General features: G+C 48.5%; 2 protein-coding genes across 9 annotated transcripts in view; both read right to left on the bottom strand.

Annotated features, from left to right (window-relative positions):
• Positions 1-7984, bottom strand: part of LOC308192603 (uncharacterized protein) — a 41953-nt gene extending 33969 nt beyond the window's left edge. The window contains exon 1 of one of the 3 annotated variants that reach the window (XM_080586378.1): positions 7780-7984. In XM_080586378.1, coding sequence (XP_080442504.1) covers positions 7780-7960 — 181 coding nt within the window. In that variant the 5' untranslated portion in view covers positions 7961-7984. The remainder of the gene's footprint in view (positions 1-7779) is intronic. The other 2 variants (XM_080586377.1, XM_080586376.1) reach the window with 2 other exon arrangements.
• A 1942-nt stretch (positions 7985-9926) lies between these two features.
• SERTAD4 (SERTA domain containing 4) lies at positions 9927-22829 on the bottom strand. 6 transcript variants are annotated; one of them, XM_080586370.1, is made up of 5 exons: positions 17020-17374; positions 16461-16674; positions 16027-16142; positions 14259-14412; positions 9927-12947 (listed from the first exon to the last, which is right to left on the bottom strand). In XM_080586370.1, exons 3-5 carry the CDS (start codon positions 16074-16076, stop codon positions 12207-12209), a joined length of 945 nt encoding a protein of 314 aa, XP_080442496.1. In that variant the 5' UTR covers positions 16077-16142; positions 16461-16674; positions 17020-17374; the 3' UTR covers positions 9927-12206. The 6 variants fall into 6 exon arrangements, with proteins under 6 accessions (XP_080442496.1, XP_080442495.1, XP_080442494.1 ...); XM_080586369.1 differs by lacking the exons at positions 14259-14412; positions 17020-17374 and adding an exon at positions 22811-22829; XM_080586368.1 differs by lacking the exons at positions 14259-14412; positions 17020-17374 and adding an exon at positions 20601-20858.
• Positions 22830-24284: the final 1455 nt, after the last annotated feature.

A 24284-nucleotide genomic window follows, 5' to 3' on the forward strand; every position in this document is an offset into this window, starting at 1 on the left:
AAAGTATCAACTTCTATGCAAAACCCTGACATTTATCAGTGCTGCACATAGCAAGTATAGAATAATAAGTCTGCAAGGTAAGTCAGTCACCAATTCATCAGGACCCTCTGGTAATGCAGCAAGCAAAAGGGAACTATTAGTAAAGATGTTCAGAAAGGTGCGTTTAAGGTAAGGACTCTGCTTCTGTGGCTGAGTACTCATCAGGGAGAAGGTTAGCTTAAAGAAAACCAAAAGAAGCATGACATGAAATTGGAGGTGAAATGGAGGAGAGAAAAGGAAAATCTAATGAGAAGCTATTTGTCCATGGTAGGAGTCATAGGAAGGCAACAACAATTTTCATGGAAATATTTCATGGAAACGTGTGTCTCACTTCTCTGTGTCCTTCCAGCCTGCCCTGGCAATCCCCCTTGCCATCACCACCTTCTCCAATTTGCACACATCATCCAGCAAGAAGCCCTTAATCAGGAGGAGAGCACCTGTGGTGTTTGCTCGACTTAGCACCTGCTCCACAACTGAGGAAAAGCAACAGGCCACTGTTCATGTGATAGCTCATCAGTCCAAAACGCAGCATTATTTCAGGGTATTCTTAAAGTTTAGAACCAGCAGGGTGACGTAGAAGTAATTGCAGAAATAATTGCTGTGCAAGCCTACATAGTGCCAGGGGGTTGCTAACAGATCTATAATCATCTTTTAGAGTGACAAAAACAAGTTTCTGGATCACAGCTGCCTGTGCCACCTTGACTCTTTACAGCTCATCAACTGAAGGAAGCACTTGTGTAGCTCCAGGAAGGTGGCTTTATCATGCAGGCAGTCTGGACTCTCTTCTAGAGTCTTCATCACACCTGAGTCCCAACCACAGCACTTGTAAAGAAAAGATGGGAGACAGAGGAGGATGTAAGGGAAGAAACAGTGTAAGGAAAAACAGCCTCCACTCACACCCTTACATTCAAGAAGTCCAATGGTATTTGTAATTGCCGATCACTGTCACTGCCCTGGAGAAAAACAAAACAAAACCAACCTGTCTCTGATACACTATCTATAGCTCTTGGCAGCAGCTTCTACAGCAGCACAAGTCAGAAACAAAGAAGCTGTACATCGGTCTTGCCACTGTAGAGATACAAACCTGGATCCAAATTTCTGCCTGCAAAAAATCAAGGCTCCAAGACTAATGCTGGCTTAAGTTTGGATTAAAACTCCTAGGCTTGTCCTTTTCTAGCTAATATGAAAATTCACTAGCTAGGAGTCTTAACAAATGGTTTGAGCCAGGATTTCACAATGAATACGTGATGATTAACTGCAGGATCACAGAGACTAAAGGTGGGAAAGAGCTATTAGATCATTGCAGCCCTGTGGCAGTTGCAGAATTGTTCTCTGCAGTGTCTCTCTCCCAGCACCTTGTTCAGGCTAGTTTTAAGTGGCTCAAGCAAAGGCTCTCCCAGTTTCTTTCTGGAGGCTGTTCCACACTCAGGCAGATCTTGCTGATATTTACTTGACATTAAATTTCACCTTGCTCCACTCTGTAGCCAAGAGCCATCTTAAACAGTCCTTTTACCCGCTGCTCTCTTAATGTTGGTGTTCTCTACTCTTTGGTCACTTCGTAAATTAACATCTACTTTTCTGTTTGCCATTATTTCCTGTGATCAAGATCATCAGAGGAAAAAAAAATAGCGTACTTCCCTTGTATACTATACCCCTCCCAACCTCCATTAAACCAATCAAGCCTTTCTTTGGACATATGACATTGACATTTGGTAGTTTGACCCACTGTATCATTTCCTGCCCCTGCTTTTGACTCTCCATGAGGTGCCAGAGTGACAGAGAGCAGGACCTGCCAATTAATGAGATGTAAAGACGCAGGAAAGGTTTTCTCGAGGTAATTGTTTTTGACAGCTTAGCATGACAGGAGCTCGATGCGAGGCCCCATGGATGGCTTCAGGTCAGCTCCCTCTCTGAGATGGATTTGTAGTTGTTTCCACCCCCAGCTGCATTGCATCATGAGTTCAGGCATAAAGTGCTGCAGTGGGTGCTGGTGAGAGGACGTCTGAGTCGGCTGTACTGCACAGAGCAGCAGACTGCAACCAATTTCACAGGCTGAGGCCGGGAAAAATAAGTTCCTCTCTTCGAGTCGCATTAATGGAATATTCTGTGCTGGACCAGGATCAGACATTGCAAGGTAGACATTGTCTAATACCGAGAAGGATGTGGGATGAAAACATGCCAGAGTGAGCAGCCCTAATGACCGTTGCTTTAAGGAGCCCAGAGACAAGACAGAACACGGCCAGGACTCCGGGAAGCAGCCCAGCTAATGCATGCACATGTGTGTGTCCTCCAACGAGCTGTGCCCAGCCTCCCTCCGGCACACCAGACACAGCCTGCTCTGCCTGCAGGCAGCTGGCTCCTCAGACGATTCAGGTTCCCATGCAGAGATAGCAGCGGCGTAGCAGTTACACGGCTACACACACGGTTTTCACTCCGATGAGGATCACGAATGCAAGTGCCTGGTGTTGATCCCAGCACTTCTGAATTTTCTGAATTCCCTGCTTACTGGAGAGTGAAATTAGACTCACGCTCGTAACTTGTGGCTTGCGGAGAGCAGCTCGGAGCAGGTAGCGGAGGGTATGGCACAGAGAGAATGAAAAAAAGACAATTGTGGGTGCGGAGAAATGCATTCCAGCAACACATTTTGTTTTAGCAAAGTTCAGACTGGGAATTTGCAATGTGGAAATTCTTTATGAAGGTACTCAAATTAACAACTTGAATTGCACTCTTAAGAGATTAGAGCAGTTAGGGAGAGGTAAATGAGCTCTGTCAAAACAGGAACAGCTCTAAGTAATTCCCCAAAGCAGGATCAGGGCATGCACTGTGGCAGATTTCCTCCATATTCTGGCACTGGCAAGGGAAATTATGGAGGTGTTTCTCATCTGCTTCAAAGCAGAGGGTCTGGCAGCAGTTCTTGCCCAACAATGTGGAGTTCAAAAGATTTGAGTCAAAGCAATGTTGATACAAAATAAAAATTAAAAAAGAAAATAAAAACCTTTAAAAAATAAAAGTTGAGGCTGCGGTTCAGCCACCACCAAGCCTCCTCCAGTTTCCCAGGGTCAAAGGCACAGGTCATGTCCCTCCAACAGATCTGTAGAAAACGGACATTGGCAACTGTATATGGTTGATAAATTTGTATGGTAAGTAGAGGGAGGAGGGCAAACCCATCTTCTGGAGCCGTGGTGAAACAGGTTCTGAGAACAGACCTGATGGTACCTCTGCAAGCACCGTTGCAGGAAAGAGATTTTTCACACAGAGGGTGAACTGCATTTGCTCTAGCCAGAGAAGACTGCTTCAGAATCCCTTGCTGTGCACCCTGAGGACAGGATTAAAGTGCTGGGGGCTGGCACAGCCCATTGCTCCCAAACCCACAGGGAGCTTACCTGAGAGCCTTGCTTCCGCAGCTCTTGCTTTTTAAATTCTCATCAGTGCCCTTGTGTGGTGTTTTATTCTCTGTTGTAAGAGGAAACAGTTTTAAATCACTTTCTTTTTAATGAAATGAATGAATATAAAACATCACTCCAACGACACTCCCTACTGCCGAATCCATCAGCACCCTTTGTGCTTTCACGGTCATATTTGCCTTATAAAAAACAGCTCCATCTTCTCTGCTGCTATGCAAAAGGCTCAAACGAATGTCAGAAGCCTGACTGGCAGACTGCACAGCCAAAGCGCAGAACCCGACTGCGTTCAGGGGCTGTCAAGTGCACAGAGTAAACAAAAGAACAGATCTATGTAATTTTTCCTCACAAACCTCTTTCAGCAGCAACTCTTACTTTAGACATTACTTGTAAAGGAAAGCATAACACCACATCAGTGCATTTTAACTGTAAAAAAAATCTTATTAATTTTGATAAATATGTTTCTCCGATACATTTTATTATAACTATTGGAGGCATAAAGCCTAAACAATGTTGTGTTTTTAGTAACCATTTGAAAGTGATGGCTCCCTAAATGTACTATGGCTATTTAAGAACCCATGCACAACCAGGACGGAGCAGCAGGATCTTCCAAGCTCTTTGCTCGACTTCTTACATCTCCCTGCTTGACGAGGCAGTGCTGAATGCAAACATCTGGGCGAAGCATACCCAGGTTTTGCAGAAGTAAACAGCGCAACGGATGACAGAGCATACATGGCTCCCCGCTGCAGTACAGACTGCCCGCGGGGCTGGCAGAGCCTCCCTCCTGCCCTGGGATTTACTCTCCTGCTTTGCCAGGGACTCTCGATTCACGGGAGCAAGAGGGAGAGCTGCATTCGTGGGTTTGGTTTTAAATCCCTCTTTCTGAGGGAGAGATGTGTCTGTGCGCTGCAAGCGCATCTGACAGACATCCAACCTGGGAGAGGATCAGCTGTGAAAAACCTTCCCCGGGATATTTTCGCTCCTCTTATTTTATTCTCTGTATTTCTTCTAACTCCTGGGGTGGGTAATTTTCCTCAGCCAAAAACCAGACAGAAGGGGGAAGGAGGAGGGGAGAGGTGCACGCAGCACATGGGCAGCTGGGCACTGCGCATGCAGGCGGCACGGAGCAGCTCACAGGGAAGGCAGCGCGGGTGTTACAAATGCCGCAGGCATTTGGGGCAGCTCTGTGGCAAGCAAGGAGAGAGAGGAGCGCAGCACACCAAGCAGCTTCCCACCTGGTCCATGACAACACCTCACACCACTAACGCAGTAGAAGTCACCAGTGCCCCCCCAGTGCAAATGTGCTGATCGCTAACCATGAACATGGAGCAAAACACAACGCGTTTGCACCCACTGCCTTCCCCTCAGCAGCCTAATGCCTGAGCACGCCCCTTCCACTGCTGTGCCGTGGGGCAAAAGCAGCCGATGGGGATGCCAGGCCCCAGCACATCTCTTCTGGCCCAGGCATATCAGGAAGACTCGGCCCTGCATCCCCCTGGGACCCTCCTGCCAGCCGGGGAGAGCCACGCTCCCCAACACCACACCAGTGACCACTGGCACCCCGTTCAGGTGAATGCACCCACAGCACTGCTACACCCAAACTTTACAATATTTTAAATGAATCATATTCTTTTTGCTTTAAAGGTGGAGGGATCTTTTTTTTAATTTTGTGTTTGTCAGATTATACCTGGAATCCAGATGTACACAACACGCAAGGTATCTGAAGGCTCAAAATGCACAACGCAATACTATAATATAGCTCTTTGTTATGCTAATTATTTCTTCCCAGCTGCTCCTGCAATGAGTGCCAGCCCGACCTATCAAACAGGAACAAAACCTCTAGGCAAGCCTGCTGCTGCAAGGTCCCTTACCTCCGAGCTCGAGCGGCCAGGGGCTGCCACTGCTCTGGCACCCGCACACAAAGCAGAGAGGTGAAACAAAATTTCAGATCGCAGCTCCACTGCCACCGGGAACACAAACCGGGAATTAAAAAGTGATACCCTCCTGACAGCCAGGTTGCCATGATTTACGTCTTCCCTCAGGTCCCCTCCCCCTCCACACGCATCTTCTCAGCTCTTGAGTAAAAGGAAGAACCGAGGCAGTGGGAAAGCATTCAGGCAAACCTCAGAGGCTCAGTCGAGGTTCTCATTTTGGCACCCACCAGGGCAGCGCTACTTGATCACGAAGGATTTTCAGTGCATGGGTGTCATATTCATGGCAGTCTGAAAATGCTGTGGTTGCATTATTTAAATTAAAATTAAGTTTCCAAATAAATAAATTTAAAAAAGGCTTTATATTTCCTAAGTGAAAAGGATAAAATTATTGGTTTGGTTGCAGTTCTATTATTTATGTTGACATTCAGTTAAAAGAGTTTGTCTTGTTCCTGTGTTTCTAGGGCCTAGGAAGATATTTTATGCATAGCACATGGAAATATTCAAAGGAGAAAAGGAGCTTTGGCAGCTGGAAGGGGACTGACTACTGGGAGCTGCTGGCAACTTAAGAGGCTCCAAAGACCATTGGGAATGTGGGGCAAGCTCATTACCCAAAAGCCTTTTTTGTAATGGTCACTGGTGAAATACCTCAAAAGCTGACATTCAATCATCATCTTTAAGCCTCAGAATTAGCAAAAGGAGCGCTTTCAATGGGTGAATAAACTCAGAGTAAAAATCCTCACCTCAGCCTGTATGCAGAATAAGGGGAATGATCTGACAGTAGCTTAAGCCTTACTCGCCGTTTAAGATTTTCCTCATGACTGATGACTATACGGGCTATTTTGAGGTTTCTGTAGTGGAGCAATTCTACAATGAAAGTATGTTTCACAACTGCAAACGTAATGCATCTTACTTCTCACAGCAAGCACAAAGTTTGCCACTATTACACTAATTACTCTGCTGGTAAACCAGAATCCAAGCTGTCAAGCAAAGGAAGGGGTCAAAGAAAGAACAAAGGGCATTCAGCCTCCAAAGGTACAACATAGCCTGCTCAAGATCAAAAAATTATTCAAACTATTTTCATGAAAATTAGAGCAGAAATTGAGAAACATAGGTCATTTTGGTCATACTTGTTGAGACTCATGAAGGATAAATTTGGGAAAAATGTAGTACTGACAGTACATTACACTTAGACGGTAGCAATACAATGTATGCATACTCTGATGATTTGTAATATAAAGGGCAATTGCATTTTGAGCCATAACTAAACTACTTCTTTCAAAGGAATAAAGGGCCCCACAGCAGCCATATGACTGAGAGAATATGGCTAAAAAGTGGGGCTTAGTCACATAAATAAGTATAAAAGATCTTGTCTCAAAAAAGCAATGGATGGAGGTAAAAGATTACGTGGATTTTTAGAGTTGATGAATATAGCACAAATTGTACACACATATTAAGAGAGAAGCAACTCCGGAGTTGGGAATAAAACTGGATTTGAAAATAATCTGTTGCTCATCTCCTATTTCCAGAGACAGAGGCTTTCTATAACAAAGAGAGTGGACAGTCCTGCACCGCATGGGTGGAAGCGGGCAATTGTCGTTTGAACCCTGCTTTGAGAACAAGGTGAGGAAAGACAAAACCAACAACAACAACCAGAGCTGTGGGCAGCCAGCAGATCAGACTGGGCACAACCTATCCGACAATCCATGGCGCATCATCATCTCATGCCAGCTGAGGGACTCATCACCCCTCACCCTGCTGCAACAGCCACCAGAAAGCACTGGACATCAGTCACAACCTACAGGTGAAAATGCTGCATTAGAAACAGAACGGGGTGAGCAGACGGTGGAAATGCCATTGGAAGGCCCCGTTGTGCTTGCTGGAGGATCACAGCCATGATGACTATGGGTCAGGTTTCCCTGGAGGAGGCACAGTCACCAACCCCTGCTATCCTGTCACCTCCTCCACAACTGCCAGAGCCTTTAATTATTTCAGGAGGCAGACAGCCCACAGTACAGAAAGATGAGCCTAGCAGGCTATTCCACAGGGAAAATACCACTGCAAGACGTAGAAGCGAATGAAGTGACCTTGATCAGACAGACCATTTATCTTGTTTCTGCAGTCCCAGCATGACAGATTAGATGCTCTACGCAGTAAATTGGACAATGATGCTGTACTAATTGAGAGGAATTGCTAGCCTTGGGAAATAAGTTGTTTTTCAAATTCAGCAGCTCACTGTTTTGGGGTTTTAGTTGGGGTTGGTTCTTTTTTGTTTGTTTGTTTTTGCTAAGTAAGCGTGCTTCTGAGCACATGCAGACCACGCATCTGTGACTTCTCCTCGCACTCCCTGGGTTCATCAGAGAGAAACCTGAGCACAAAGATTAAAAGAAGTTAATGCACTTGCCTACCTGGTCTTTCAGCTGGATCTGGTGAGAAAACTTCACATACTTCACAGTCCACACCACTTTTGCAAAGCAGAGGAACTGAAACTCCACCTTCCCCAGGGCTGCATTTGCTTCCTTTACTTGACTTATAGACTAGGGAGAGCAGCAGCAGCAGCAGGCCAACTACAGCCCCAGGTGCAACCATTTTTGCATGACTACAGCCTACACCTGCCCACAGCCCCCCGACACAGAAAGCCACCGAGGCTCAGCGGTGAATTCAATCTGGTCGTGCAGCCGCAGCTGCTTTGCTTCACACTTTCTGTGGAGAGCCAAGAGAGGAGTGAAGGTCTCCTCCTAACACCCCTCAGCCCCAGGGGTGATTTGTGTTCGGATCACCATGCAGACCAGGCCTTTGGTGTATACCTCGCATTATCAGCCTTCAGCTGAGCAGGATTAGCTGCTGCAAAGGCACTAGGCACCCTGCCATGGCAGTGTTTACATTAGAGCAAATGGACCTCACAGAGACAGTTTGCAAACACCACAAGACGAACTATTGTAAACTCCCTCGGTTTAGTCATCTTTCCCCATCTGTCAGAGAAGTTAAAGTGAGATTGAAAAAACACAGGAAATTACTGTGTATTCCAGGCGGTTGTGACCGAGCGGCTTGGCTGTTACACGGGATGCCTTGCGGAAGGCTCGCATCTCCCGGCATCTCCACCAGGATCCTCTGCAGTGCGGCCCCAGCTGCGCTCTTCCAGCCAGCTGCATGTGCCCTGCCAGGAGAAGCCCCCCGGGGTGCTTCATGTGGCTGTCGAAAAGCTCATACCAGTGCTGAGGAGCCCCAAAAAACTCCTACGTGAAGCCAGGGCAGCCCCTGCTTTCGAGGCTGCAAAGCAAGGGACGGGCAGTGACACAGTTTAGGTGTCTCTGGGAATGTGAGAGTCACATTCTCTGAATAAAACGCCAGATTAAATCCTTTCCCTGTCGCAGCTTAACCCTTTATCTAATGTGACCAACTCTTTTCTGATAAAACTTACAAAACATATTTTATCAAGGCTGCTTGCATTAGTAAGCAGCAATTGCATCTGTCACACCTCTGGCTGTTGCCTTTATCTCAAGAAGCCAGTGAAAGGGCATGAGACGAATGCAGGCCAGAAATCACCTTCACGCCCTGCTTCGACCGGCAACCCTCAATCACCAGGTCGCTGCCATGGCACAGTCCAAGGGCTGGCAGCTGGCAGGGCCATTCGGCTGCCCGGGCCACAACTGGCACGGGCCTCCGGTGGCACACGAAGTGGTGAGATGCCCTGCAGCCTGGCTAATTTGTTTAACGCCCCTTCAGACCACACTGCACCTCTGAACCCAGCGCATCGCCCCAGCAGCATCACAGGTCTTCAGAGAAAGGACGGGTGGTGAGGTGAGAGATGAAAGAGGAGGATGGATGGAGGAGCACTGGAGGATGGACTGTGGAAAACACCTCTTCACCACAGCTTTGCTCCAGGGTGTAAGGCCTGTATTTTCTGGTAGAAAGCAATCCTTGATAATAAAATGACATTTTGTCCACAATGACATTAAAATAGACCTGACAACAGAAACATCTTTTTTAGTTTGTTTGTTTTCCATATATTAGGGATGTACCATCATAAGCGGGGATTAGCCTGCTGAACAGCACAGTGCTCTGTAGTGTTACACTCTAGCAGCAAAGTGTCTCCTGCAGGGGGTAAAACATTCACCGTGGAGATAAGCTCTTCTGTCCAGTTCTTCAGGCAGATAGACCAGCAACATGCTCAGGAGCATTCATTTAGTAGTTATGCATGGGAGATGCGGATGAAAGGCATTAATACAATCTTGGAAAAGAACTGTTTCTTGTAAATTTGTGGTAGTAGCAAAATACTCCTAGGACTGGCGCGTGCAATGGGGAAAAGACCTATCTATCTGGTTTGCGCTCTCTACATGCCACAGATCAAAATAAAACTGAACAAGGAAACCCACTAGACTGGCCTGAAGGTCCCTGAAACCCTGGTGAGGCTGAGCTCCATCCTGGCCTCAACCTGAGGTGCAGGAGTTGACCGCTGTGTAACCTCTTCAGCACCAGAGCAGCTGGATTGAATGGTATTTCCTTGGGTGAGGGAGGGAAACATGAGGAAAGGATCCAGTAGCCATTGGAGATGTAAAATTAAAATGAATTTTGGTCATTTTAATAAATATATATCAAGGAAATCTCACTTTACTACAACAACACATTAGTATACAAGCATCTAATATTTAAGCTTAAAACATCAAGTGTTTATCAAATATTGGAAAAGAGCAGACATTACTAGACTATCTGGGTATAACACAAGAAAAATCATTTTTTTTTTAATTGGTCCTTGTGGACAAATGTCTAAATGATGATCCTACTCATACACTGTATGAATGAGATCTATATTTAATATTATTATTATTAATAAAAAAGCTTCTGTCTTGGAGAAATCAGGTGGGATTTGCACTTTCTTTATCCGTCATTCTTCACAGCGATAACCCTTACACGCCTGCCAGTTCCCACTCACACGACGGCGCAAAGGTTATCACTGAGTTACATCCTAGATGTTCTCCTGGGGTCACCTTGGCTGGGAGGGGGGACCACTTTCCTGCGACCACTGCACTTAACTCATAAAAGCTGCCTGGGCTGCAAACCTGACCGTGGGGTGTGCATGCTGCCCAACCTAACCATGGCCCACTAGGACCAAGGCTGAGCTGTGAAGCCCTGGTGCTCTGCGAGGCGCCCAGCTTGGCCACAACCCACAGACCTGCCAATGCTTTGGTGCCACTGGCTCCGGCACCGCACCAGGGACAGCCTGGGGACAGGACCCCTGGGTGCCTCCGTGGAAGTGAATGTCCCCACTGGACATGAACTGAGGTGGGAAGGTGTCACTTGGATCTGTGATTCTGTGGGAACAGGCAGCTATTATGAGTCCACTGTGGCTTGGATGTGGCTACTTTGCCGAGCACATCCTGCAGGTTGTTATGGGGACTGTGGGAACTAATTAATTTGGTAGATCTAAGACCCACAATACTCTCTGTCCAACCCCAACAAATGCCTTCTGGGCATTTTAAACAGCACACTTTTGGAATCAATCTACCTACGGATGACTAAACGTTGTCCTTAGCCACTGAAATCTCAGCTCATTTCTCCAAAATGTTCTTTTTTAAAATTAAAACCCTTACATTCATTCAGATAAAATCATGTTTATCGCCACATTATTGATTAACTAACATTGTGCTTTTTGTTTCCTGTTGTTGTCTTTTTTAAATCAACAGCAAAAGTAATATAAAAACTCCCGCATGCTTTTGCAATCTAAAAGAGAGGAATTATGCGAAACAGAATAAAGTATAAAACATGCCACTGGTTCATGAACTTCATTATACGAAGAAGGAAATAAAAGAGCCCCAGCAACAGACAGTTGCCATAGAAACACTCAAGCATCGAATGCTTGTTTACAAGAGACATCTCTCTATTGTTTCTTAAATCCCTTCCTAAGGATGGCAAATCAAAAAGCAATTGAGCATCAAAAAGGAAGAACAGAGATGTTTGAATAGGAAGTTGAACTCAGTACTTCAAAGGTTAAAGGTTTCTAATAATATTGATCCACCCTGTGTTGTTGTGTTGTTTGTTTTTTTTGTGGTTTTTTTTTTTTTCCTCTGCTTAGGTTAAATCCCTGCTGTATCACTGATTTATACTTAATTTTCACGCTGGCAAAAATTAAGACAAAAAGTAAGGCACCAAAAAAAAAACCTGCCCTGTATAACAACAAGCCTCATTAGTTACTACAGCCGAGGTGAAAACGTGCAAGTACTTGAGCTGCATGTTGTGTTTCTGATTAAGATCCCATAAACAGGTTATTTCCTTATGCTATGTCCCATTTTGTCAGTTGAACGAGACGCTGAATCCAGGAATTCAGAAGTATCAATACAAAATGTAAGGATGGTTTATTCCCAGTCCACATAGCCAGTCCTTTGTCAGAACAAACACCGAGTTACAAGGAGCACATCACCCTTGCTGGTAGCATCAATTTGTTTACCAGACTTCTAATTCCTTAGTAAACAGAATGGAGGTTCTTCTTAATTAATGGCAGACTTCTTGGGGGCGGGGATGTATAAAACGATATGTTTTCCCCATCTGGCTGATTGGTATTTTCAGTAACAAAAGCTGCACCATAGCCACACAGACTACAGTGCTAAGCGGTAACGCAACTGCGTTCTTTATGATAGTCTCCATACTTATAAATAGCCCGCTGATGCAGATCATAGCGACGCTCTCTGCAATCTGCTCTCCAGTCATTTAAAACTACGTGTAATGTTTGTGGCATGATTGTATCATTTGTAGAAAACTATAAAAAATCCATTCAAAATAAAAATCTGATAGACAAACGAACATGCTGCGCATGCTTCAATGGAGCAAGAAAGATGCCTCATATTTTACTTCCTTTGCTGCAGCACATTTTATTACTTGGTAAAGATTCCTTTTTCCTTAAGCATTTTTTCCAAGATTCACTTCCGTTGCTCTTGTCATTACATCCAGTCTCAAAATAGTCATAAAATTTGCCTTTACATTCGGGAGCATGGGTGCCTCTTAGAGGTTCACAGTTTAGGGGGGCACTGTCTCGCTCAGGTTCGTTACTGCCTTTCTCGTCAGCAAATTTTGCCTTTTCCTGATTACCGTGAGGCCTGCCATTGGTGACGAATATTTCGTTAGCGGGTATCTGGTCGTCGCTCCTGTAAGAAGGGGCACTGCCAATGTCATAATCCACCTGCTGGGAACAGCTGGGCAAAGAAATGGGGGAAGAGGAGGAGGAAGAGGAGGAAGTATTTTCTGTACTGGCACTGACCGAGTAGGGTAGGTTTAAATAGTGACTGCCACACTCTTGATAGAAGCAGCACGTGTGGATCTTCTCGTACTCCTCCTTGGCCATGCGGAGACGTTTTCTGTACGGACAGTCCTGAGGCACGAACCACTCCTGTGGTGAGGTGCCACCAAAGGAGCAAGCAGAGAAGCACCAGTTGTTCTGCATGATGATTTCTCCGTGGATTCGCTTCATTAAGTTGTTGATGAGGACGGATCTCCGCAGGTAGACTTCAGGGTCGTCAATGAACTTCAGCTTTTCCAAAGACATGTAAAGAATATGGGCCCGCTCCTCAAACACTGAGATTGTCTGAAAATGCAAAAGACAGAAGATACAGAACTGAAGTCAACCAGTTTTGCTCCAGGCAAGAGAAAGAAAATGAAGCATAGTATTCACTCCATGTCACTGCTTTTCTCATCCTCTTTCTCAAGCACCTAGAAGTGGCTTCCCATTTTGCACACCCGCATGACTGGGGACCTGCTTTTTCTCGTCCACAGAACACCCCGGGCTGAGGTGTAACCCCGTTATACACCCAGAGGCACAAACCCAGGGTGGGAGAGTGAAATCCCAATCTGGCTCTTTACTTGCATCTGGGGCTTAATCATAAATTTGTAGTGCAGTTTTGCTCCAGTCATGGGGGGGCTCTTTGATGTAAGCAGACCCGATCCTGTTCCCTGTGGGGCTTTACAGAGCCCTGAAGCCAGGTGAAGGTCCCTCCGTGTGGCCTCTGCAGCACGGACCGCCAGAGGTTTGTGAGACGTGGCCGGCAGCAAGTGCCGGAGCAGCTAATCCACCGCCAGCAGGAGAGGCCCTCCAACCAGGAGGCCTCCACATGCCATGCTCTCGACCACTGCTCTTGTGAACAAAAACGCAAGCAGGGAGGGAGGCAGGGAAAAACCCATCTCAAAGCATTGCAGCATCTGGAGAGCAGCTGCTGGCCCGCACACTACACCCTGCGCTCCATGGGACCGATGGGAATGCGGGTAGGCAGGGACTAGGTCAGGAAACGAAGAGGGGATGGGGATTTGCAGAAATCCTGGCCAGGAGCCTGCAGATTCGTTCCCCCTGCCACGGTCCTTCCAGGACTCCCTTTCTCGGCACTGGCAGCGGGAGCAGGTTACTGCCCCCGGGAGGCCCTGGGATCTGCACTGTAATCGCTACCCTGGGAATCAAAATAGAGAGGGGGTAATGCACGCTACTGTAAGCAGCATTAACTAATTTTCATTTTTAGTAAGAATTTGGTTTGCGTAGGAGGAGAGAAGCACATCACAAAGAGAGGCTGCTCTAAATCCCCCCCATCTGTGGCTTGATCATTCTTCCCTTTCCCACATGGTTACAGCATTTTTGCAGAGTGGAAGTCGTAGCTATGAGGACTGAAAGCGCTTAAAGCACAGCTGCTTTTCACATCCATTCAGCTCTCCTCAGCCCTTCAGCTCTTTCCACAGCCTGGGCCTGGCTGCAGGGCTCAGAAGCAGCACAGCGCCTCGTAAAAACAAAAATTGGCCATGTTTCCAAGCAAGTTCACAGCCGAAGCTCCTCTTTGTTAGAGAGAATAATTCTCTATAATAAAAGACCCATTTTGAATTATATTAACCCTACAGGTTAACCTGCGTCCTTTACATGTGCTGTAGTAACTGACAGGGAACCCTTAAAAGCCTTGAGCACGCAAGGATCATCCTGGAGAGAGGCCCTGGAGAGCCACCAGCAGGAACCAGTCATCAGAGGCCTTCTACCACGAGTGGTCACCAGCAGCCCTGGAGATGGGCATTGGGGCCTACGGGACAAACCACCCGAGAGTGTAATGCTCTCCTTGCTGGGCAGAGGAGGCACAGAAAGCGTACAAAATTCAAAATAATCTGGGGGGAATCCTCCCTCCCCCAGATCTCTGGGTTGCAAAGTAGGGGGGATATCTGTGCTGGACAGCAGGGCCTGGTGGCCCAGGGTTTCTGGCGTGATAGGTGTCTACAACAGCCCAGGAGTCTGAGACAGGCCTCTCTCGCCAACACCTCTACAATGCTTTTAGGTGCTATTAGAAAGGGACAGGCAATGACTCCTCTGCTTTGTGAGGAAAATAATCACTAATGCAAAAAATCCACCCATCTATCCAAGGAAAAAACTGGCCGAAATCAGAGAAAGGTGTGACACGTGGGAGACACGCTTGCTAAACGTAGGCCATTTTTTGCCACCCTCGTTGCTCTCTTCATTGCTCCGGGTGCAGACCGAGCACCTTCTGTAGTTAACGGTGGGGCAGTTTTCCACCTGCCGGTCAATCACTTATTCCCAGCTGAGGCTCTTCGTAGCTGAAAATTCCTTCGGCTGCTCTAAGGTCCAGCTCAACGTTATGGCCGGCTTCTCCTCCAGGACAGCAGTCGGGGCTGACCTCCCCACCCGGCACCATGGCAGGGGAGAGGCACTACACCCTCCGCTCGTCCCGGGAGGTTGCCTCCACGGTATAGGGAAAGGTCATGGAGGAGCCTCAGTGCTCTGCACCTAGTGTCCATCTCCGGGGCTCTGGCGGCACTGCCACCTTCTGCGAGCGGGGCTTCCAGCAGAGCGGGGCGCATCCTGTCCTCTCCACCTGCACCAGTGACGGGGCAGTGCTGGGACCCGGTGGGATGCTGCGAGGCAGGGGGGGTGTCCCGGGGGTGTCCCGGGGGTGTCCCAGGGCACAGGACATCCTCAAGCACGTCAGTCCCGGTGTTGGGCTCCTCACAGGGCTGCACCCCTGGCGAACAAGAGCACCATGTCTCCCAGAAAAAAAGTCAGATTTCAATTTACGTATTCACCGGCCTGGGAAACGGCTGCTCTAATCCCTCCCTTGATGGCTTTCGTTAAAAAAAAAGAAAAATTCTTTCACTTACTAATCTGTTCTTTCGGAGTTATTAGCTTTTTAATAAACAGGATTAAATACCGAAGGAGCTCGTACTCCCTTTTCGAGTCATTCTGCTTCTCCAGAGGCTCTCTAGCCCATCTGGGGCACAGGGAACATGCTGGTATTTTCTCCCCTGCAAAAAGTTTGGAGTGAATGGGGAATTGTGGGCCCTTCTTATTTACTTTCGTTCTTCATTTCTGGTGTTCAAACCCTACAGAACTGCTTCTGTACGCATGGTATAAACTATCTAAGAACAAAAGAATCTGGAAAAAAAAAAAGTTATTCTGAGCATTGACACTTAGAGTTGTTATAAATGCAGAAACGCCTTTGCTTCCTAGGCAGTTTGCTGACAATAAAACAATAAATGTGAGCAAGCGACAACTATTTGTTTCTGGGCAAACAGCTGGATCGCTCCCCTAATTTCAGCAGAGTATTTCAGCCTTCTGGAAACGGGTCAATGACTGGTGCTAAGCCTCTGAAACTCGGGGTGAAAATAACGGCTATGAGAAAACATACTTTATGCGCACAGCTGCCGAGCGGTGGATGGAAATCCTCTTCTTCCACATATTTCCTTTTAAAGTATGTGATCTTGGATGTCGCTACAGGATCTGAAATTCCCCTGTAATGCGATCCTGCGGGCAATAAATCAGACAGGACAAACGACACGCGGTTTGCCGGAGGTCCTCCAACCCAAATCCTTTTTTTCCCGATGAGGGGAGCCCGCAGCCGGGGCTGCGAGTGGGGAGAGGGGACAGGACGGGATGGGGGGCCGTGGGATGGGATGGGATGGGGGGCACACGGGACAGGATGGGGCAGGGTGGGGGGCCATAGGATGAGATAGGACAGGATGAGGGGCCACGGGATGGGACGGGGGGCACATGGGGTGGGACGGGACGGGATGGGGGGCCACGGGACGGGACGGGATGGGCACGGGACGGGACGGGACCTACCTGAGGAGGGGGTCCCGGTGGCTGGCGGTGCCGGAGCGGTGCCGGGGGCTGCGGTGCCGGTGCCGGTGGCGGTGGCGGTGGCGGTGGCGGTGCGGCCGCAGGCGGGCGGCTCCCAGAGGGCTCGGTAGGCGGCGAGGTCGGCGGCTCCCTCGGCGGCGCTGGGGCGGCCCAGCCGCTGCATGGGCAGCACCAGGGTCATGGCGGGGGCCGGATCCTGCGAGCGAAGCGGCGCCGTGAGACCCCGGCCCCAGGACCCCCGGCACCCCCTCCGGACCCCCGACACTCCGGGCACCCCTCCTGCTGGCCGGCCGCCCTCCTGCCGGGCGCCTGTCTGCACTGTTACCATCGCCGTCATCATCATATTAATATTATCATTATTATTACTATTAGTACTATTATTACACTATGATTATTTTGCCTTCCCGCGGCCGGAGACGGAGCCGAGCTCTCTGCCACAAAGGGCGCGGGGGCCCCGCTCCCTCCGCCGCCCCCGGCCCCGGCCCCGACCCCATCCCGGACCCCATCCCCGTCCCGTCCCGTCCCGTCCCGCCCCGCTCACTCGCTGCCCGGCTCGGCTCACTCGCTGCCCATTCTCCTCCTCCTCCGCAGCTGGCTCTGCCCGGCTCTGCCCCGCCGGGAGCCGCAGCCCGGCACCGGGAGGAGCGGAGGGGGGGGGGTCGGGGCCGGCCGCCCCCCGGCGCCGGAGGGAGCAAAGTTTGAGCGAGGGGCAGGGGACGAGCCCGCAGCCACCCACTTCTTGGCAGAGAGCGCGGAACAATGCGCCCAGAGCCGGCCCCTCCCTCCCTCTCCTCCTCCTCCTCCTCCTTCTCCTCCTCCTCCTCTCCCCGAGGAAGAGGGATGCGGTTCCCCCTCGCGCAGCCCCCCCGGAGGAAGGCCCGCAGGTGGGCAGGTGGGATCCCAGCGCTGGCTTGCGGTACCAGCTAGAGGCAAAAAAAAAAAAATAAAATGAAAATAAAACAACAAACCGCAGTAGGAGAGGGAGGAAAATAAACCATCCGCATCTGCCGCTTGGCTCCCCAAGTCCGGGAGGGAGGCACGGGGCTGCTGCTGGGCTCGGGTTTTCGGCTCCCGCACCCGCGGGGCTGCCCCCCTGCGCCCCACCGAGGCAGAAAATGGGAGAGGAAGGGAAGCAGGCTGAAATCCCCCAGCCTTCTGCCCCAGTAAAGGCCACCCTGCAGATGTACTGGAAGACGCCCAAGCCCCTTCTTCCTCATCGATGTATTATTTTGTAGCTTAAAACATGCTTACGAGCAAGGAAACCTGCCCTATGTGAGACCCTCTGACATTTTCTCTCACGTTAATGCCCTCTTGCTTTCCCTGGGCAAAGAAAGAACGAGGCAGGGAATGACGAGCCACCGGGGAGGTAACCCGTGGCACAGCCGAGGTCCTGCATTTATTCCCCGCACCTTCTGTTTCCAGCTGAGTCCCGACGCACGGAAAGGCTGCTCAAAACCACAAGTGGGTCAGGGCCAAAAGAAACAGCTGAGAAGCAGCTCAAAAGTCATGCATTTTGTGGCTGAAAAGGTTGGGCTGCTGTTAGAAAGCACCCATGGACTCTCCTCGTTAATCTGTGCCGAGGAATCGCTCCCAGGGAGACATCAATCTTCTGATGTTGGCCTGATGTCAACACTCAGTGCTCGTCCTTGGAGAGTAAGGGCTGGAAGAAACTCACCGCTGCGCTGGGAAAGTAAGGATTTCTTTGCTCCTAATGAGTTCAGCATCCCTTTGTGGAATTCTTTTATGAGAACAAAATTGGACTCGGAGCTGTCGACCATGCATTTTGTTACCATATTTCATCACAAGTAAGTCTTTCTGCGCTTAAGCAGAAACACACAGGAAGGAAGGAAGGAAGGAAGGAAGTGTTGGGATGCCTTCTGCACACTGCTGCTGATTTATCTCGAAAAAACTGACTTCTCTGGACAGCCTGTAAAGTAAATGAACTGCTTCTGCTATTTACAACATGCAAAATTAATAGAGGCAGGCCAGTTAACTTCCATAAACAGCTACTGTCCATGCACATTCGCCGTGTTTCCAAATGGAATAAAACCAAGGCATAAATAATAGAGCTTTCCGAGGAAGAAAAAAGAAAAGGAAAACCAAAACCCCAAACCAAGCTTGTGGGTCTGGGCGTGCTTTACAAAGCTGCAGAGGTGGCACTCAGCTACAAAATAAGCCCCATTTTGTAGCAGAGGAATTGTTTCAGTGCAGGGAAGCAGAGAACCAGCCTTTTTAAGAGGCTCCTGACGCTGGGCATGCTATTTGCTCTTGTTTGATTTTCAGAAGCGCTCACTGCCAGCTGCTGCAAACGAGTGGGAAGGGAGCTGCGGGTACGCAGCACGTCGGCAATCAGCCTCCTGCAAGGTGACGCTGGACACCGCAGAACCGAGAGCCTGAAGCACGAGGGGATGTTTCTGAGGCAGTGTGGCTGCACCCAGCCCAGAAACAGGACCTCTGGCTTTGCTGTGGGAGCTGCCATGCCGTTTCTCCCCGTTACGGGCAGCAAAATCCCCTCCTGAGCGTTTTGCCAGAAGTCACACAGCAAATCAGTGTCAGAGCCAGAACGAGAGCCAGATCACATCATCCCCCAGCCATAAGCCCAACCCATTTATAATACATTATCGTATGCAATGGAGGGATTTCATCAAAAATCCCATTCATTTCAATGAGACTTTGCAGAACAGCACACGCATTGTTGCATTTCCATTAACACCACTGGAAATAAAGGATGAAAGATGTACGTTTGAGCATACAATACATTTACTATACAAAATTACAGCGAAAGGTTGACACTCGGGGCTGGATTCAATTTTGAAAAAGCCATTTGGGAGCCTTGTGTGGGCTTCAGTGGCATGGAAGCCAGGCAGGGCTTTTTATTGAACCCAGCCCTCCATCCTTAGGCTACCACAATTTTTCCATTTTGCCAGCCAAATGCACGCAGTGCGAGGACACCCTGAGGAACATGCAGCAGCCCGAAGGTTAAAACGTCAAACTTTTTCCGTACGCAGCTTTACACAGCAAGACTACTACGCATTGCTGCTCTACTCCATTTGCTGGGTTTTCTCTCACTATTCCTCCAGAGCCATTATGATGTTAATGAGAGAACTGTAATGATGCCATTCACATTATAACAAGCCTGATGCTATGTCAGTGAAAAGGGCTTTTTATACACTTCCAGAATGCCTCGGAAAAAAAAACAAACTTAAATATAAAATGCTTGTTACCATAATGCTGCAGGTCTTACAAGATCAAGAAAGACAGGGGAATAGACTTAGGATGGCCATTCCTTTCCTAACTCCTGGGTTTGCACCCAAGCGCTGCGGAGTTAGCACATATTCTGGAGCATTCTCAGTGCACAGCAACGTGGCTTAAGGAGAGACTTATGTCTCCTAGCTGTACGATGCCACTCTTAACATCTGGACTGACGTGCTTAGAAAATATAATTGCCATCAGCTTGGTAGCTGTTCCCTTCCTGGCATTATCTGAAATTCACACCACAGAAGCAATGGGAGTCCCCCATGGATGAGACCCAGGCCCTAACCAAGCAAGTGGCACCCAGAGAGGAGGAGGGAAAGCCACAATCCAGCACCCAGACCAGTGCAGGAGCACGAAAAGTGACAAAACCAGCCATGCCCTGCACGCACTGTTCCAGCCTAACCTCACTGCTAACTCCCTGCTCTCTGCCACGCAGTTTGGGGGCCCCAACTTCCCTGCCGGAGGGCGGGTGCCCCGTGGGCAGCCACGTTGTGGAGAAGGGCACAGAGGCTCCCAGAGGAAAGCAGTGGATGCATGAGGACACCAGCAGGGACAACGGTGGAATGGTGACAGCTTGGGCAGAGCTGTGACAACCTGGAGTGTGAAATTAAAACCCTGCTGCCGGAGAGGTGGGGGGTGGCTGGGGGCTGACCGCAGCGCTGGATGGAGAAGAGGATGTGGGAGCTCGTGGCTGAGCAGATCGAGCTGGCCGATAGGCCTGGAGCTCGAGGAGGAGGAAGTGAGAAACAGAGATGGGAGATTAGGAGGGCCTTGATTGAAACTGGGTGAAATCTTCTGGGTGGGTGAGCACGGAGCTGCGGTAATGTTATCGAGGAAGCAGTGGGCACACTGGGGACACCGACTCACCGTGCACTGGGGAAATCAAGTCACGGTAAACGAAAGTGAAGAGTCAAAGGTGATCCCTGCACCCAGGGCTCTGGTGGCAAGGAGAAGGGTGAGGCCGCAAGCACTGGGTAAAGAGGAACAGCCCCTAGAATTAGCATTCGGCACATCAGTTGTGCTGAAGTTAATCAGAAACTGAAGTCGGAGTTCCAAGGGGCAGCTGGCAGCAGGAGGCCGCGAGGCTGTGCGGCTCAGGGCTGCGATGGCTTTCTGCTGCCTCAGCCTCACCTGGCTTCAGGAGCACATGTAGCACCGCAAGCGCGATGTGAGGGTGCAGCAAGATGGTTACGGCTGGCCGGAGTCCCCGGGCTGGTCGGGCAGCAGGTCTGGGTGCCAACAGGGTCAGTTCCGCTCCTCAGCCTGCTGAGGTACAGATAAACCACAGGCCTGCCAAGCCCACTGCTTTTCCCTGTATTTCTTGGCCTTCACTTCAGGGAAATTCAAGGAATCCACTGTTTTTTTCTTTCTTTCTTTCTTTTTTTTTTTCTTCTTTTTTCCTTCAAGAAACAGACTTACTGCTCAGTTGAAAGGGAATTGACTCATAGTCTGAAATTGTGTCAGGATATATCCTTTCCATGAAAGTGTTTCAAAGGTATCTTCAGTTCCTTAACTCCTTTCCTAATTTGAATGGTACAAATCCAGATGCTCCAGTGTCTCTTCCGCAGGATGGAATTTCAAGCAAATATTTCTCTGCCTTTCCCAACTCCCACATGCTAAATATTTTTCTTTTAATTATTTTCAACTGAATTCTTCCCATAAAAACCTTCTGGAATTTCTTTGTCCCGGTTTGTCAGAGTTCCCCGGTTTTCTTAGCAAGCACACTTTCAGATTAAAAAAAAAAAAAATCTTTTGAATTCCTAGCAGTTGTGTTTTCTTCTGCTTCTGGTTTCTATAGGAGGTTTCTATGCTGATAGCAGAGGTTTCCTTTTTTATGTCTTTCTTTGGAGGTACGTCACCTCCCGGTGCTCTTGAGGGCCTGTATGCAATGAGCTCCTAAATGGTGGTTGTAACAGTTACAGTTTGCACCAGAACTTGTTCAAGTATAGAAAATGCAAATAAATGTGCAAATTGTTCCCCCCCCCCCCCCGCCCCGGGCAGATCTGAAAAAGGTGGCATTAAGTTTAGTGCAGCCACCTCCTGAAGCGTGCGTGTCCTGCCTGCTCCAGGAGAACAATAAAGCTCCTTCGGTATTTATTCCAATAAGCGTAAATATTTTTTTCCAGTGTTCTTCGCCAAAACGTCTCGTACGCTCTCCACCTCCGCCCCGCTGGTGGCTGCGTGGCTCTGCCAGACGAGCAGAGCTCCCCCCAGGATTCAGCTCAGTTTGCCAAGCCAGGTCAGTGTCCCGGTGGTAAGCAGTGCTTCTGCGGCAAGGTGCGAGGGGCCGTGCGCCTCCGGTGGGCTTCCCTCTGCAACAGGTCTCGGCACTGAATAGGGGCCAGGTGTTGTTGCAGTGACCGAAGTCAGAGAGAAGACGGGGTTACACCACTAGGGCTGGTCTGAGGCAGCAAAGCCCTTCTGCTACATACGGAGACTTCCCGAATCCCAAGGCAGTTCTCGTTCTTTAAGAGGTACGAAAGAAAACCGCTTCCCCAGCTCGCTTTCGCTCCCGTGCAGCAGCGTACGCATGTCACCGGCATCATAAATTAGATGTTTTATGGGGTTAATTATATCGCCTTCTTCACTTTCTGTCTGCTGAAGAAAGTAAACAAAGCAAACAGAGAAGTGTTTGGGAACAAAGAGCGAGCTGTCTGCCACTGTGCCCTGTGCTACTTTCCACGAAGAATGACTGCTATTATTATTCTTTTACAAGTTTCCTTCTAAGGGAAATAAACACCAAAGGTAGGATTCCAAGGAAATGACTCACAAATATTGGCAACAGGCTCCGAAAATTGGATCCAGTCTTCGCAAAAGCCTTAAGCAGAATGCTAACCCGTCTTATTGCAAAATAAACTTCTCCCATACGAGCCGCGCACTGGCTCTGTGCGTGTGTGCGCGCGTGCATGTCAGGAAGCAGGGACCGGAGCGGCACAAACCATTTCACATCCCCCCCCCCCCCGCCCCTTCCCTCTGGGGCACGGCTCCTGGTGCCATTTTTAGCTGGAAGCTGGAAATTTTTAATAACTGCCTGAGTCATCCCCGAGAGCGTGCGGGAGGAAGGGGCCGTGCCTCACCTTGCCATGCAGCGCCTGCCCTCCCCGCCTGCAGCACCCGGGGGGCCAGCGGCTGATTCACTGCAAGGTGATTTACAAGGGCTGGCAAGCACTTCCACCCTACAGCTGTAAAAACGCGGGGCAGAGCGGGGAACAGATTTTTTTAATTATTTATTTTCCCCAATCCCCTGTCATTGCATTGGATTCAGCGGGGCGGGATCAGCCTGTAATAATCTGTTCCCAGACAGCGAGCTACCCGTTCAGATGTGCAGAAGGTAACCGTGCCCCATGACTCATATTTTATTTCTTAACCGGGAACCCTGGGAACCAGGAATGCAGACATTGGAAAATCAGACAGCTGAGCAAAATCAGTGTGGCAGGATTACCATCTGCAAACAGAATAATCTGCTTTGCATATTTATTTCTCAGCTGTTAAAAATTTTGAGTCACAAATGTATTTTCTGTATCACTTGTAATGCACACGTCCGAAAGCGCTACTGCTCGCTCATGTTACTTTTGGGGGTTTGTTTGTTTTGGTTTTGAAAATGTAAATTCGGTTAGACAAGAGCAACAAAAACTGCAAATCCTGCACCAAATTCCTTTGCAGCTCGGTTCTTCTTAAATAAGGCTTTCAACTTAGAGAATCTGGTCCCCCTCTTCGTTCCCTTTGCAAAATCCTATTTAACCACTCCAAACCAAGCTGAAGTAAACAGGGACCCCTGTCTGGAGTCAGATTTTTTTTTTAGAAAGTCCCTTTACAGCACGCCTAATACTGACTGGCAGCCAAGTACCTACTTAAGACACTAAAGGCTGCATTAGTGGAAGTTTTGTTCTGGTTCATGGTCTCTGGCACTGCCAGGTTGTTTCTCAAGCCTATAATTCATTGAGTGCCCACCAGACGCTTTTTCCAGCAGGACACTTCAGGTGGGAATGGATTAGCCACTCACTTCTGTGCTCTGGGGACATCTTCCCAAAGACAGGCTTGCTGGGATAGCGCCACAAATTACAGTGTTAATAGGAAATACCATATTTTGATGTAGAACTTCTTATTGGACTGAATTTTTTTTTTCATCCCAAGACTTACAGCATTCAGATCAACGCTTACTAACATGGCTTCATCCATTTGTCTCCCAGTCTCCTTGTCTGTGCTCCGGTCTTCAGACTTCAGCATTACTGATCTTTAAAAGCAAGCAAACAAAATCAGATCTATTTCATCAAAATTTACAGGGCTTTATTTATTTTTCAATTAGCAGTGCAGAGTCAAAATATTATTTAAAAAATAAATAAATAAAACCCTTTTGGTTCAGTGACTCCAACCTATTGATTTAACAGTTAAGTGAAAGGCCATCTCTTACAATCAGGGAAAAACAACATAAAATACTCATATGGTATAAGTTAACCTTGCAACCAAGAAAAGTGAGAAAAAAAGAAGTTTGGTGCAAATGAAATTGAGGTGAGAAAACCAGTGGAAGTAATGAGAGGGTTAATGTAAGAT

This window comes from Anser brachyrhynchus (assembly GCF_964034855.1).
Source record: "Anser brachyrhynchus genome assembly, chromosome: 3".
Classification (NCBI taxonomy): Eukaryota; Metazoa; Chordata; class Aves; order Anseriformes; family Anatidae; genus Anser; species Anser brachyrhynchus.